General features: G+C 38.8%; 1 protein-coding gene across 1 annotated transcript in view; it reads right to left on the bottom strand.

Annotated features, from left to right (window-relative positions):
- The window catches only part of LOC308222196 (synaptotagmin-9), a 75749-nt gene that overhangs the window by 25495 nt on the left and 34265 nt on the right, over positions 1–15989 (bottom strand). The window contains exons 2-3 of the mRNA XM_080619891.1: positions 13461–13812; positions 9996–10542 (exon numbers count right to left, since the gene is read on the bottom strand). Coding sequence (XP_080476017.1) covers positions 9996–10542; positions 13461–13812 — 899 coding nt within the window. The remainder of the gene's footprint in view (positions 1–9995; positions 10543–13460; positions 13813–15989) is intronic.

Genomic DNA, 15989 nt, shown 5'->3' with positions numbered 1-15989 from the left:
ACTCGGTGGATGAAGAACTGGCTGGATGGCCACACGCACACAAAGAGTTGTGGTCAATGGCTCAATGTCCGGCTGGAGACCAGTAATGAGTGGTGTCCCTCAGGGATTGGTGCTGGGACCAGTCTTGTTCAACATCTTTGTCGGTGACATGGACAGTGGGATTGAGTGCGCCCTCAGCAAGTTTGCCGATGACACCAAGCTGTGTGGTTCAGTTGATACGCCGGAGGGAAGGGATGCCATCCAGAGGGACCTCGACACACTTGTGAGGTGGGCTGATGCCAACCTCATGAAGTTTAACCATGCCTGTGCAAGTTTAACCATGCATGTGCAAGGTCCTACACCTGGGTCGGAGCAATCCCAGGCACAGCTACAGGTTGGGCAGAGAAGAGATTCAGAGCAGCCCTGCAGAGAAGGACTTGGGGGTGTTGGTCGATGAAAAAATGAACATGAGCCGGCTTCAGTGTGTGCTCGCAGCCCAGAAAGCCAACTGTATCCTGGGCTGCATCAAAAGAAGCGTGACCAGCAGGTCAAAGGAGGTGATCCTGCCCCTCTACTCTGCTCTCGTGAGACCTCACTTGGAGTATTGTGTGCAGTTCTGGTGTCCTCCACATAAAAAGGACATGGAACTGTTGGAACAAGTCCAGAGGAGGGGCACGAGGATGATCAGGGGACTGGAGCACCTCCCCTATGAAGATAGGCTGAGAAAGTTGGGGCTGTTCAGCCTGGAGAAGAGAAGGCTGCGTGGAGACCTCATAGCAGCCTTCCAGCATCTGAAGGGGGGCTATAGGGATGCTGGGGATGGACTCTTCATCAGTGACTGTAGTGATAGGGCAAGGGGTAACGGGTTAAAACTTAAACAGGGGAAGTTTAGATTGGATCTAAGGAAGAAATTCTTTACTGTGAGGGTGGTGAGGCACTGGAATGGGTTGCCTAGGGATGCTGTGAATGCTCTGCCTCTGGCGGTGTTCAAGGCCAGGTTGGATGAGGCCTTGGGTGGCATGGTTTAGTGTGGGGTGTCCCTGCCCATGGCAGGGGGATTGGAACTAGATGATCTTAAGGTCCTTTCCAACCCTAACTATTCTATGATCCTATGATCCAGTAATTCCTTCCTTCTGTACAGACAATGTTTTGTCCTCTCCAACAAGACTCTGGAAAGACCCTGTAATCCTGAATGGTTAAATGTAAGACAGGTTACATCGTTTAACAAGAGTTTGAATGGGGGCAGACAAATCTTTAATGAGGAGAAGAGCCTGTTTATAGTGGCATTTCCTTTTCTACTTATTTACCTGGGACACACGTGTACTAGAAAAGGTGAAGTCAAGACTGTACCCCAGCAATCACATATTTTGGGCTGTGTTGGGATGCCAGCATGTCAAGTATTGTGCTTTCGAAGTAAGTAGGCTATCCCCTGAAGAAATCTCCACTGTGTATTGGTAAGAATTTGGAGCACAGTTACAGTTAATCCCTAAGTAAACAATACACAATAACAAAAAAGCCCACTTACTGCTTAAATATAAGACCATGGAAAATAACATGAGAAGTGGGTAAACATACTGTACACAGAGGAAAACTGTAAAACTCTGAAATACTGTTTGGTGGAGAAAGAAGCCTGATGGTTGTGATATCTTGTGCGGATTAAAGACTAAAAATGGCTTGAGGCTTTTCACATAAGCACAGTATGTTCAGAGGGAAGAATGCTTTCAAGTTTGGCTTCAAATATTAAAACTAAATTTAAAGAGTAGGATTTTTCAGAAATTTGGATGAATGCACAAGCTCTCAAAATGTTTTCTATGACCTCTGATAGGAAAAAAAAAAAAAAGACAAAGTAAGCATTCCTCAAACTGTTCAATAATTAAATGCATGTTTGAAGTGATTTTTTTCCCTGCCTGGCTAAATAGATGTTTAAATTGAAAGTTATATAACTCTGTAGAAAAAAGGCTGTGGCACAGTGGAATCTTGAATTATGTGCAGAATGGTTACAGCCAAGATTACCTTAATACAGCTATTTTAGCCTTAATGCTGTGCGAGTGCTCTTTGCTCAGCTGGAAGAATTGCTGCCTATGAATTGTAAAATGCTAGAGCAATTTTTTTTTGTGTGTTTGCAACTCCCACAAAACAATTTTGGATGGTATAACTGAGGGACAGGCTTGGCTGACCAGGATCACATTTTGGCTTTGTTTTATGTGCAGCGTGTATGTTATTGTGAGCTATTTCACTGAAGGCTACCCCTGAGAGCCTTGGTTAGAGAGAGTTTTCTTGAGAAAAAGAATTAGCAGAGGAGAGTGAGAAGAAAGGAGAAGAAGAATGTGTAGAACAGGGATAGTTACAGATTCTACATATAGAAAAATATGAATTTAGGATTGGATCTAACCATTTTTAGCATTAGGCTAATGCATAGATGAAAATATCCTTTGCACACTATTGCTGTTCTGGGGTTGTTGCCCTAGGGAAAAAAGTATGATACAAATACAAAAGAGAGCTCAAGCATATGATGGGCAGGGGAAGAATCAGTGTAGAAACAACTTTTAATTTCGTAAGGAATTTTGAGCTATGTCCATTTAGAAGCACAATATGCCTCACTTGACTTGAAACATTTGCTTTGATAGAAAACAGGACATTTTGTTCCTATGTCAACCTTCAAAATGTTTTAAAATATTGCAGTAGAAGAAAATCTCAAATGAGAACTCAAAACACCTTATTCTGAAATTTCTCAAAATCCTGACTTCAAAAAAAACCCCAGAACTTTAAAATTCTTTAACTGAAATGGTCCCATTTCTCCTAAATGTTTGCTTGGAGTGTTGTTGTCTGCTTTAGTTTTGACTTTGCCTCTTTTGTTGGTTTGTTTATTTGTATGCTTTTTGCCCCTTTTGTTGGTTTGTTTATTTGTATGCTTTTTGTAGAGAAATATCCAGACTGAAAAAGCTCACTTGTAAATTCTGACGGCCATACTCCCGGGTTCTGCAAACTTCCAGTGGTACATACACATATACACAATTCTCTGAATTAACATTTTCTTAAACTAGTCCCAAAACCCCCAATAAATGTTAGCTGAGGCTTCAGTGATGTTACAAGATTCATCCTGGTTCTGTCCATGCATGCCTGTGGAGTTACAAGGCTGTTGGGTAATCACTTGCACTGAATAACCTCCACTGGTTTCAGAGCCAAGCTTGGAGTGCTTGTACCACTGACTGAGACCAGCCTAGCTGCCTCCCATACCATATGTCTTCAAGGCATTTGACTCCTTTTTACTTCAGACCCTTCCCAGTTTTATTGAATATCATTTTCACAGTTGCTCCAAACATAAGTAGGCATCTGCTGTCTTTAAATTTTCTGAAAACACATCAATATTTTATCTTTACCCTATATAAATTGTACATAATTGTATCTGCCCTTTGGTTAGCCAGGCTGAGTGCTCTCCTCATCATTGAAATGCATGTCATTTCTGACAAATCTTCTCTTACAAGGTAATTAGCAAAATCATTAGATTACAAAAGAAAACACAGAAAGACAAAAGGAAAATCCCAGTTTTGAAACAAACTCATTTAAATATGTGGTTATTAAATAATGTAAAAACCATAGGAAAACCAGCAGCTGTATGATGACCACTGTACCTGTTGTACTGATGCTAAAGGCTAATTATTTGCTTTTTCATCCTTACTGTGGTGATCCTTAGAAATCTGATGGATTAAAACTCTATGACTTTTTATCACCTTCTGGCTGTGAAATGATTCATTATAAGTGGACTTCTATTTTTTCTGTACATTTGATTAAGTAAGAAGATTCAGGTAAAATCATGAAGCAAAGAGTGACCTTTGTGACTTAGGAGAAGATGAATGCTGATATACCACCTGAAGTCAATTATGCTTCTTGTACCATTTTGGGTACTTATGGGTTTGGTTGTGGTTTTTGTTTTTGGGGTTCTTTTAATAAATCTAAAATTTCAGTGAGGTGAATCTTACCTCTTGTGTTTACTGCCTTACTTTGGCTAGCCATGAAATAATTGTTGTTGCTCCTTAAGCTTTTGGCATGCTTTAATGTGGGCAAGACTTGTAGGTTTGCAATTCTCTCTCTTCCAGAGGGACTTGTATTTGCAAATCAATTAAACAGGTACTTGTCCACATCAACAACTGATTGCCTCCCTGATGCCAAAGGCTAATTGTTGTACACAATGGAACACCAGATTAATACTGGATCTGATTTCTGTATTATAAAAAAAAAAAAAAAAAAAAAAAAAGAAAAAAAAATCAACTAGTGTTTCCCATTTACCGCTATAGTCCTAAAAAGTAGATATGGCACATAACATGGACGGCTTGGATTTGATTTCGTAAAGAGACAGATTTGGTTTGATTCTGTTTCTTCTCAAACTGTTGACTCAAGAATTTTTGATAACCATTGTAAACACTTCAAATGCTTTCCTGAGATCTTGCTTAATGCCGTTGCTCTTCCACACCCAGCAACTTGCCAGAAGAGGAATTTTAGAAATACTAGCTAAAACATCTTGACAAGCTAAACATTTTTTAAAATCAGAGTAGGTGGACTTTGTTGACTTACTGCCAGCTACAGTATCTGTCAAAGAACATAAGCTGTGCTACATAGAGTTGATTAAAGCTGGTGCCAGGAATCTACAGATTCTGGACCTGGTCTCATTTCTGCTATTTAATAGTGTCGTGTCTTGAGCAAGTCACATCCTTTTTGTCCACATCTGTTCCACTGCCCATGTATTAGGGACAGTATTTACCTACTTCTTTCAAAGAAGGAAGTTTTGAGGGTATAAGCCGTAAGGATTATGACCTGCAGCTATGCATGCGCATTTGGCACACATTACACAGCTCACAGCCTCTTAGCAGGAATGCTCCTGAGCAACGCAAATTTTGAGATTTTTTCTTCTTTTTTTTTTTTATAGTTTTGAACTCAAAAAACCTGGTAGGTTTGGTCAGGTTTCAGAATTTTAGACTTATTATGCTTTCCATAAACAACCCACTGAAATAATGTAATTGCTTTTTGTCTCTCTTCCACACATACTGTGGTTGGCATTAACATATCTGAAACAGGGAACTTGAAACTTCCTTCTGGTAATGTTATGATTCCAGCTGCATCTCAGTTATACAACATAAATGCCTAAAAATACAAATTCTCAGATCTTTCTTTCTTGGGCAAACTCGATAATAACAACAGTGAACAATTAGCATTTCTAGAATGCAGAATTTCAAATACTTAGAGCCATCCTACTTTTTAATTCTCTGTCAAAACATTAGCTTGTATACCAACATGCAACTTAAATTCGTAACAAAAAAAAAATAAAAATCTGGTTTTCTTCATTGTTCTGTGTGAAAGGAATTCAGCATGATCTGACACACTATAGTATTCCTGACCACTACATATACCCTAAAAGAGCTTGAAGATTCTTAAAAACAGACGCAATCAATCTCTTGCCTTTGCAACTTCAAGCACATGCTCGCTCTTTCTGGATGTTCGAGTAAACAACTTGATTTAGAGCTTATGCATCTTTATAGTTTTAAACTATCCATAACTATCTTCTGGTTATTCAGCAAACCATACACATTCTCCAAAGCCTGTGACATGTTACTTCTCAAATTCTATGTGTATTACCCAGCATTGTCTTTCTATAATCCCTCTTTCTCTCAGAAGTATTTTCACTCTCCTTTTGTGAGTGAAATATATTATCATATTGAATGACTATATGAATATATTATCATATAATCATATATTATCTCTTAATTTTGGGGGCTGGATGCTGCATTCTTCAATGTTTATCTAAACACAAAAGCAGAAGTATTTCCAAACAAAGTAACCTTTTGAATCCTTTCTTTCTGTTGTGCTTTCCAATTGTTGGCAAATAAAAGAGTAAACCATGGTTTGAATCTGAGCAACTGATTTTACCTTTATCAGTTTCGATTTACTTCACACCTTTACAGGAGGTGGATACAGCAAAAGGCCTCAAAGGAATCACACAATAAGGATAAGTGGTAGGAGTCAATATGGTAGTTACAATTTATAGACTATTAGGTGCATAATCACTGCAAATCCTGCTGTAAATATCCCTTTAGAATGTAATTGAAAGAGTCACGAAAACAGGTTACTCTGTGCTGTACAGCCTTAGGGTCAGATGAGAAAACGGTGCCAATGGGGTGTTATGAAATTGAGATTTTTTAAAAAAGTGTATATATAAGTTTAGACATTCAGAAAAAGAACAGTTTTCATTGTACCATGCCTAGAACTCAAGTATAACTATATGTGAAAAGATAGCATAAGTTTCAAAAGCTGTGTATACTGTAAAACCAAAGCAACAAACTTGCCTCCTAAAATAAGTAGCCATTTTTGAAAATGCTGGCCCAGGTAAGAATAGAAATGTGCATTGTTCTTTACTCTGATTATCACGTTGCTCTAAGTAGAGGCCACTTTTAAACACTCATCTAGAAAGACCACTTGCTTAGCAAGTGACAAAAAAGCATTTTGAGAATCCAAACAGCCAGTATGAACCAGAACTAGATTTCCAGTTTCCAGAAATCCTTCTCTCTATATCTGCCTGCTGGTGTTTAACTAGCAGTTCTTGAGAAAGTATCTTCCTTTCTGGGTGCACAGCAAGTTATGTAAGTGGATACCTAGCATCTTCTTAAAGAGAAAGTTCTCCTTTACCTGAAAAGGACCATCTGACGACAACCTGTCTTTCATAGTACATTTTATTTTGTGACAAGCCACATACTTTTGCCTGATCACATCTGAGTTTAAGGATGGCAACCAAGGAAATATTAACAACTCTTTTCCTCTTCAAAAAATGCCATCAATCTGTGAACATTACAGAAACAAACAAACAAAAAAAACAACACCCCAAACCCTGACCATGTTTTAGAAGCTACTAAACAAAACATGCCAACTACTGGAACCCAGCCTAAAAATGACATATATCTTTTTCCTTGATGAGCCAAAAACCAGTGTAATCTGTCTGGTAAATACACAAAAAGCTTATCTAGTTCATTTCATGTTCATCTAAGTTTGATCCACTTAATTATTTCTTCCATTAAACAGCCCACTGCTGCTTTTTTCTGGTTGGAAGAAGTGCCAGTGTTACAGGAAAGAGATTTTATGCTCAGATGACCTGGGATTAGAAGAGCAATCATTTTTATGTTAGAGATTTGTGTTTGGAGGCAGATTGCTTTTGAGTGTGTAGAAAGTTTTTATGCTGACACTCGTCTGTGTTATGAAATAATTTCAAACTCTGGGATGGTAGCAGATGTTATAGTCCAAAGAATCAAAACTCTTGGTTTTGAATAAAAAAAATCTTCCAGTCTTATTAGAAAACAGAAGAAAACATATGGCATAATAGGACAATTGAATGGCATTGTTTGCAGTAAAGCTGACGTTTCAGGCATACCCACAGTGCTCTCTTGAAGTAGGCCATTTTGCTCGGCAAAGGAGGATTCAATGCATTTTTTTATATTACTGTATCAAATTGGATTAGAACATAATAAAATGGGGAATGTAAAATAAAGCCCTCTGGGATTGCTGGTTATGCAGTGTAATAAGATGCACAAGGAATTAAAATGAATGTGCTCTTCAGAAGTATGACAAACTTGTCATGTGTAGTTGTGTGAACCTTCCCTTTTACTAGTGTTTCCTTGGTTTATCCCTCCTGTGCTGCACACTTTGTTGATCTATATCAAGTGAATTTCCTTCAGTAAGTTTGCCCAACATTGGTCTGTTCTGTAAATACTATTTAAAACAAGACATTCAAATATAAAATTATTGAACACTTGCTACAGTTGATACAGTTTCTGTTTGCAATTATAAACAGCTCAACAGTGCTCTAAACTTTGCTGAGATTTATTTCAGACATTCATTACTATTGCCTGCTGGCCTGGTTTGGAGTGCAGCCACAGGAGTTTTCACTTCAGCAGCTTCACTGAGTAGCCCGTAGGGTTCAGCTTCTGCTGTCAGCCTGCAAGATATCTAAGCTACACAGACAGGAAAAAGTGCTGAAACTTGGTTTCTTAAATGATGCTTGGAGGGTTTCTCAAATGATGCTTGGAGCGTTTCTCATAACTTCATGGAGTAAGTTCTAACCTTTGAAATTTTGAAAATGTTAATTAGTAAGCAGAATACTCCATACTTTCATTTATATGATACTCTTATCTCAGAACTCACATTACCCAAAATTGGATTGTGTCTCCTAAGTACCATGCATCATTTGCTTTGAAAAGGTCTCTGTTAGCTGAAAATCCAGTGACGAGTCTAGATGGCAGCTCCTGTGTTCTGTTTGGATAAACAGGGTTACACTTCATACAGGAATTAATATTCATCAGAATTAATAAATCACTTCAATCCTGAATTTAATTTCAGAGATTACAAGAAATCTGATTACAAAGTATATGCTGCATCACTTCTGAACTTTGGAAGGGGAAGCTATTAAAAAGAAAATACCAGAGCCACTCTTGCCTAAATTAAAGCATTGGAAAAGGCCTTGTATGTATCAAAGTAACTCCAGTGTGCATGTGCCTTCAACATTTAGCTGATTTTAAAACTGAAGAGAAGTTGAGCTTGGGACACTTAATGCTGTATGAAGACAGGCTTTCACTTAGAATGACTGTCATCTCCTCTGTCAGTTTCTTACTTTTCCCTTGCAGTTGAAGAGCAGTAACTTTTCATAGAAAAGCCGGGTTCATCCTCCTGTGACACTGAGTGTCCATGACCCTGCCTGTACCTTGAGCGAAGGAACTGCTAGCGCTGCTGCTGCTGCAGTTCCATTCTAGCATGGAAGAGGATTGTGCAGTGGGTGCACAGCACATTTCACACAGGAATATATGTAACACCAACTAAGAACACTGAGAAGTCACCTTAAAACAAGGACAATATCAATTTTCAAAAAGAAATTCCAAACAAAAAGATGGATTTAATCAATCTGGTCAGTAATATGGGCATGCTACCAGACCACAGAGACTGTAAGGTGAAGGTCTGAATACAGGAAAGTTATTTGGCTCAGAACATCCTTTACTTTTCAAAGGCTTCTTACACTCAGCTAAGCATATGCTTAAATGCTTTCCTGAACTAAGGTCTAACAAACTCACACTTTGATCTTACAGTTAATGATGTTTGGTTTATTTGATTCTAAAATGTGCACTGCATTTGAGTATAGTTTGACATAGCAAATGAAATATTTACTGACTTTTGGCAATAGTACCTTCGAGGATTTCTGTAATGCATTATTCTCATTGAAGGTCTGATCTCCATAGGATGAGTGTGATTAATTTCTAAGAGCATGACATGGAGGTTGGCTCATGCTTTGAGAAAAAAGCTCTTTCTTTTCCAAAAAGTAATTTTTGTGGGTTTGTGCCTAATCACTAATTGGATTCCTGCATAGAGTTTGATAAAAGAGACTTTGGGATAGCAGGAATATGGACTTCTAAGTTTCCCATTTCCCTATGTAACAAAAACATACAAACAAAGAGTTAAACCACTTCAGTGTTTTTCATTGCTTTCATGGAACAGCACTGTCTGAACTCTATTTCCCCAGTTTATAGAGTGGTGGTATCTTGCTTTATGAGAATATAGTGTTCTGAAGGACTGAAGAACACCACATAAGCAATTTTGAATCTCCACTTCTGGCTGATCAGTACGCTGTAATTTATGTGGCAAATCATGCAAAACACAGAAAGACAGGCAAAATAAGAGAAGCAGTATTTCCTTAAGTAAGTTTTAGATTAAGTATGATTAAGAGGAAAACATTCTCCAGCTTTTCTACCTCATCAGCAGGGCAATGACTAAACCCAGTATCTCCTACATATGACATTCTTTAATATATCCAAAGAATCAGAAATGAAGACTGAAAATGTACCATCAATTTCCTCGGATTAAGGTCAAAGCTCCAGAAAGAGAGAATAGTTTCCTTCACAAATTTATCAGACAATTTCAGTTACTATCAGACTAAGGAAATAAAATCAGAAACAAAAAACTTCAAAAAAGAAAATTGTAATACTTACATTGGTGACATATTCAATATCCTTCCAAATATTACATTCCCTGGGAAAATCCGCCAAATCTAAAAAATTATCCACTACCACTTGGCCAATCAAGTCATGCCTGGAGAATCTGTCAAAGTCATACACAGAGAAATGGAGCTTCCTTGCATTCAGATCATTGTATGGGACTGTAAATAAAAAAACTTCATCAAATACTGGATTTAGGGTCTTTCTGTGCACTTTAGTCTGGTGTTTTGTTTTCCTATCAGGAAGCAGATATATCTTCACATATGGATCTGAAGTTCCAGAGAAGTCCTTTGCTGGCAGGTTGATGGCCTTGTGTATCTTCACTATTAACTGCTCTAAATCACAATCATATTTCAGAATAAAGTTCAGTTTTCCACATGCCTTGTTATTACTCCTCCGGCCATCGTCTGTGTCCACTGATCTTTGTTTATACAGCTCTGGCTTAATGCGGCCAATCCCCGTCAGTTGCTCCTGTTTCTGAACCTGCTGGATGTTGAAGTCAGGGTTGGAGAGGTTGAGCTGTCTTCGGATTGAATTATGCCTTAAGTGGAAATGAAAGAATTGAAACAGATTGTGTTGAATATTATGATAATCTGTGCACACACACTAAAGATACTGTTATGATTTGACATATTTTTGTAATGTACAATGGGGTCAGATTTTTACTTGCATAAAGTGATAAAGCATGATACCCAACAGTTGTGAGAGCTCACCTTCAGCATTAGACTGCTCATATCACATAATTTTCTGTTCCTCTGTCTCAACCTAGTGGTATGTACTCTCCAAACCTGGCTGAAGAAAGTGACAAAGGCAAATTCACAGCCATTGCAAATCCAAAGGATCTGCCTTACTGGCAAGTATAATGTGATATAAGAACTGTACATGTTCTTATCACTTACCATTTTCAACTGAGGTCTTTGGATTATTGCCAATGAAATGAGTTACATTATGTAAATGGGAGTAGGATATGGCCTATTTTGCCAGCTGAGCTTGCTGATTTCTGGTTCTAAGGCAAAGCTGGACAAAGGAGGAAACTTCCTGACACCTCTGCATTTTAGTTACTTAGTTACCTAATTACTATGACTATTTCATTTACAAGTGGGCTTTTCTGGTTTGAAATGGTTTGTTGACCTCCTCAACAATTGTTTTGTTTTTTGTCTCATACCTGATGTAATAAGCTCTGTGGTACTTTGGCTGAAAAGCTCCTTTATTTTCATTACTCTGAGGAGAGAAAGTTGCTTTTAGCTTCGGTCCAGTGAAATTTATTACCTGGTGTCACTCAGTTACTGTGATTGAAATTTCCACTTCATGAGATAGTAACAGAAATCAAATTTGCAAACCCTGTTGGGGTAGTGGGATGTGAAAGCTGGATTAGGTAAAATCCTAACCTTATATGAGTTGGATTCCACTTTTTTTCCTATTCATATGCAGCAATCATCCAGAGTCTTGGAGTACCATAAGCTGTGGTTGTACATATAAAAAATATGTGGAAAATGCTAGCACAGGATTAGTCTGAAGCTATTTATGTTGAATATAATCAGCAATAATTCCTCTGCTATCACTGTTCATTCACTCTTTGTGAATATGTGTTTATGCATGCTTAAAACAGGAATAGCCTCTTATATACTAACCTATTTTTTCTTGTATAAGTACGTAATTTTATAGCTATATAATAGTCATTTCAGGATAAAATATTATTATGTTACAAAGAAAGATTGTTATTATTCAACTCTTAAGCTCCTCACCAAAGTGGGAGGAATAAAATGAAGGGAGAAAGGCTGGAGAGACAGTTTAGCAAGGATTGCGGTGGGGCTGGTGCCTGGTCTCTGTGGCCACAGAGGAAAGCCACAACCACCCAGTTATGAAGGAAAGCAGCAGAGACAAAGGTGAACAAAGGATGCAGTGCAAGGAAGATGGGCCCCTCCTGATCAGTGAAAGAGTCTTTTGGAGAAGACCTGATCAAAAGTAACGAGCAATGAAAGAGAGTACTAAAGAGCAAAGCCTGTATCAGCAAATGATATAGGGTATGGGTGGGACTTGGACAAGGCATGCCCTTGTGGGCAGAGAGCCAATGCAATAAAAACCTGCTGGAAAGAGCCAGACTGGGAACAGCTGCCAGAAGCAAGGTCTGCAGAGATTGACAGGATTGAAGACATTGTGCATGCACTGAGGATGCTCTTTTACAGATTGGGATTGCTGCTACTCCTTGCGAGATGACTATGCTGTGGTGATACTCTGCATCTGTCATTTGATTAAGTATCAGAATTGCTGCCCTGTTGTAGCAGACAAGTCTGTACCTGACGCAATACTTTCACAGTATCAAAGACACACGAAGAGCTCTTGGTGTTAGATGTCAGACATGGATCTTCTGTTGTTAATGAGTCTTACATGTGTATTTCCCAGCAGCCTGAAAACAGCAGCACCTAGCCCTGTACTGTACTTGTGGGCTATTAGTCCTTAGCTGGAGTTCAATCTTGTGTGTGGCAGGGTGCATGCTTCAGTACCCGTAATTGTGGCTTTGACCTCCCCATAGATTCCTACAACAATATAAGCCCAAGTCATTCTTATGCTAATCTAAAGAGGAAGGGCACCTGGATCTTTTACTGTGTAACATTAACAATGTTCTGGGGCCTTCTCAAATTCTTTCTGAGACATGTTTTGGACAACTGGCAATTATCGAACTGGCTGTTGTCATCATTCCCATGTTCAGGTGTGCCTGCAGGCACAAGTCTTGGCTAAATTTGCTTTCCTAGATGTCCAAGAAGGAGGCTAGTAAAGAGCATTAAGGCTAGTGCTGTACCTTTCCAGATGAAGTACATCTGCTTTGACTCAAGACATCTACTGTTTCTTCACATGCTGATCCCTTTTCTTACTGGGTGAAACATAATCCTTTCATCACCTGTTCCTCTACACACGCTTACCCTTTCTTTTTCCTCTTCCTTCCTGTACTGGTTCTCCAGCTGCCCTGGAGACCCCACTGACTCTTGTTTAGTCACTATTTTCCCCACAGCCATGATTGTGGCTAAAATATGTGATTTTTAATCCTATTTCTAACTTCCTAGTGCTGTATTAGCTTGCCCTACTTTTCTCCTTTGGCTGTTGTATAATTTTTGAGGACATATCACTGAGTATTCAGCAACAGTGCTAAGTGCAAATGAATATGCTTTACAAGCTAAATCTAGGCTGTTCTGGTGCTTTAAGAGACACACAGTGCTCTGTCTTGTCTAGCTTCGGAGGGAGAGGCACAAATGAGATAGTAGTTGATAGAAGAGTGGAATAGTATTGTGATCCTGTCCTAACCTAAGAGGTTTGCGTACCTCAAAGAATAACTTTTGTGCAATTTTATTTTAAAAAGAATGTGGCAAAAAAATTATACATTCAGTGTACTGGATAATCAAGCTATGCTCTTTTGACTGTATCTGTATTCATTAATATCACAGAAAAATTGGAGTTACTGACCGATCAGAAGAGGTTGGTTCAGTGACCTGACGATGCATTCGCACATTCTGTACACAGTTCTCCTTCGTTCCTGCCTGAGCATCTAATGGAATATCAGGGGAGGTGTGGCTGATCTTCATGGAGGACTCTGGATAGGCTGTAGGCTGTCTCAGATAATCCTCACTGTAGTCATGGTCATTGGTCTCTGTATCTGTGTAGTTCAGCGATTCTTGTTTGTTGTCTGTGCTCCCAAATGGCAGACCACGCTCTCGCCAAGGGATCCAACAAAGCTTCCAAGATACGAACAGAGAGACACCAAACAGAGCAAGGCCACAGGCTGTGACAACTAAGGAGAGCAAGCTTATTGAGATATCTGGAAACAAGAAAAACATATGCATGTCACATCTTTGTACTCCTTGGAGCTCTGCATTTTCAAGGCTTATCTTGATAGAACTTAGTTTATATTTTCTCTCTGAAAGATGGGTGGGATGAAGGCCATTTTAAGTATGAAAAGGGCTGTTCACTTGTTCACTCAACTTTCTGCTGATGAAAAAGCAGTGCCTGCTGTACATTTTGTCTTGTCTTTATTTTCATGTAGTGCAGTTACCTCCATCTCCTTTACCAGGTCTTACTACATTCTTTTCTAGAGACTGTATTATATTCAAACACACGAAAATATGCACACATGCACATGTGACATGATTTTTTTAAGTATTCAGCTGAAGTATCTTATTTCGTTATTTTAATTCCCTTCTTTTCATCTTACACTCATCTTTGCAGATTATATTGGACTATCAATACATGGCTTGCTATTTATAATTTAGTTAGGTACCAGTATCTCTTAAGAAACTGAGATTTTTCTGGGGTTTTTTACCCCAAAGGTTTGTTTTGTTGTTTTTTTTTTTTTTTTTCTGTTTCCAAACTTCTGGCATAAAAAGGAACATGGAGATGAGTTTTCTGTAGTTTTTTCCCACATTCCTAGCATTATCCTACTCCATAATCATATCAACACAAGTAACTTACAACTGGGAGAGGCTTTTTCTCTCTTTTGCTTTGTTTTAAGTTGCACATTGGGAAAATGACTCAGTGGAACAGCTGTTTTTATTTTGTCTTTTATTTTCCTTTTGAGTGCTTTTGAAATGAGTTTCTCTGCGGATTACACAATGCATCATGCCTTAAACACAATTAGTAAGAATTCCATTTTACTGACTCAAATTACAAACACAACCTGATCAAAGCAATCCTTCACAGTGTGCATAGGCTCAGAATGTCAGGCTGCATCTCTCTAGCCTAAATCTGCAAAGGATGGCATGAGGTTGAAATGTACTGCTCCTACTAGGACAATTATTTTAAGAATGACAATTCAGATGAAGCCGCCTCAGTCAGTTGGGGGGGGGGGGGGGGCGGGGAGGGGTGGGGAAGAAAACAATATTTTTCAAAAAAGTGGGAAAGTCAATATCTTCTGTCCCTGCTGTGAGTCTCATCCTCACCAGCCAGATAGATTAACTGTCTGCAGAGGGGGCAGTGAAACTACAATCAGTTTCACCCAGGAGCTGTCCGGTTTATTTTGCACACTGAAACCCAATTTAAAACAATTTCAGCCAGCATGGCCCTTTCTGTCCTTCTCCCAGACATATGAAGACAAAGCTCATTAACAGTGGGGACAGAACAGCAGCTGCTTCAAATTATAGTGAAGAGTTTCAGAGCTGAAATTAATTAAAGAAATTCCTCCTGTGCATAAAAGGCAATATGAGAGAAAGGGGAATGGTGCTTCTTGGTATTTTTGGAATATTTACTCGTAAACAAGTCTGGCAGCAGAGGCAGAGCACAACCTCTCCCTCTGATTAAAAACCAGAGGAACTGGGATGCAGTAGTGAAAGAAGACCTTCAGAAAGAAGCAATTTGTCTTGGATTCCTTGGAGGGGAAGGAAGAAATACGTCAGAGGTCTGCAAAAAGGTAACATTTTCAAAAAACTGGTTCAAGTAAATGATCCAGCATTGAAAGAATGAGAAATTGAGAGCTGTCATGAACCAGCCAGAAGATTGCAAGGTAAGAACTGGAGACTGCCCAATGCCAAGAATATGTGAATGTGAGGAACCAGCTGAAAGGTAGACCAGCAGTACAGTCCCCTACCTTGAGGATAACTTTAGCAGAGGACACAGTCATTGAGAAAACTGACATCACGAGATAAAATACATGAGAACAATAGGGAGAACTTTTCATTTGGAAAGTTTGAAGGGCTTTAATAATATACCTCTGTGTTTAATAACATAACACTGAGAACTCTTTATCTCAGTTTACTTTCAGAGAAGCTGGGTAATAAGCAGTTCAGGTAACTTGCCAAGTCACAGAATAAGAAGGGATTACTCTTCATCATCTCGATTTTACTTCCTTCTGACTCCTTAGGAACCATTTTCATTTGAACTTTTTAGTTCTGTGGGTGGAAAGGGACAATCATGTATCTGTCTTACTTCTGTGAAAGACAGTGGGGCTAAAGAGCACTGCTCCAAACTGTGTACTTTCATTGGACAGTGTTTTTCATATATTGC

This window comes from Psittacula echo (genome assembly GCF_963264785.1).
Source record: "Psittacula echo genome assembly, chromosome: 5".
NCBI classification, from domain to species: Eukaryota; Metazoa; Chordata; class Aves; order Psittaciformes; family Psittacidae; genus Psittacula; species Psittacula echo.
This window is presented reverse-complemented; position numbering and strand designations above follow the sequence as displayed.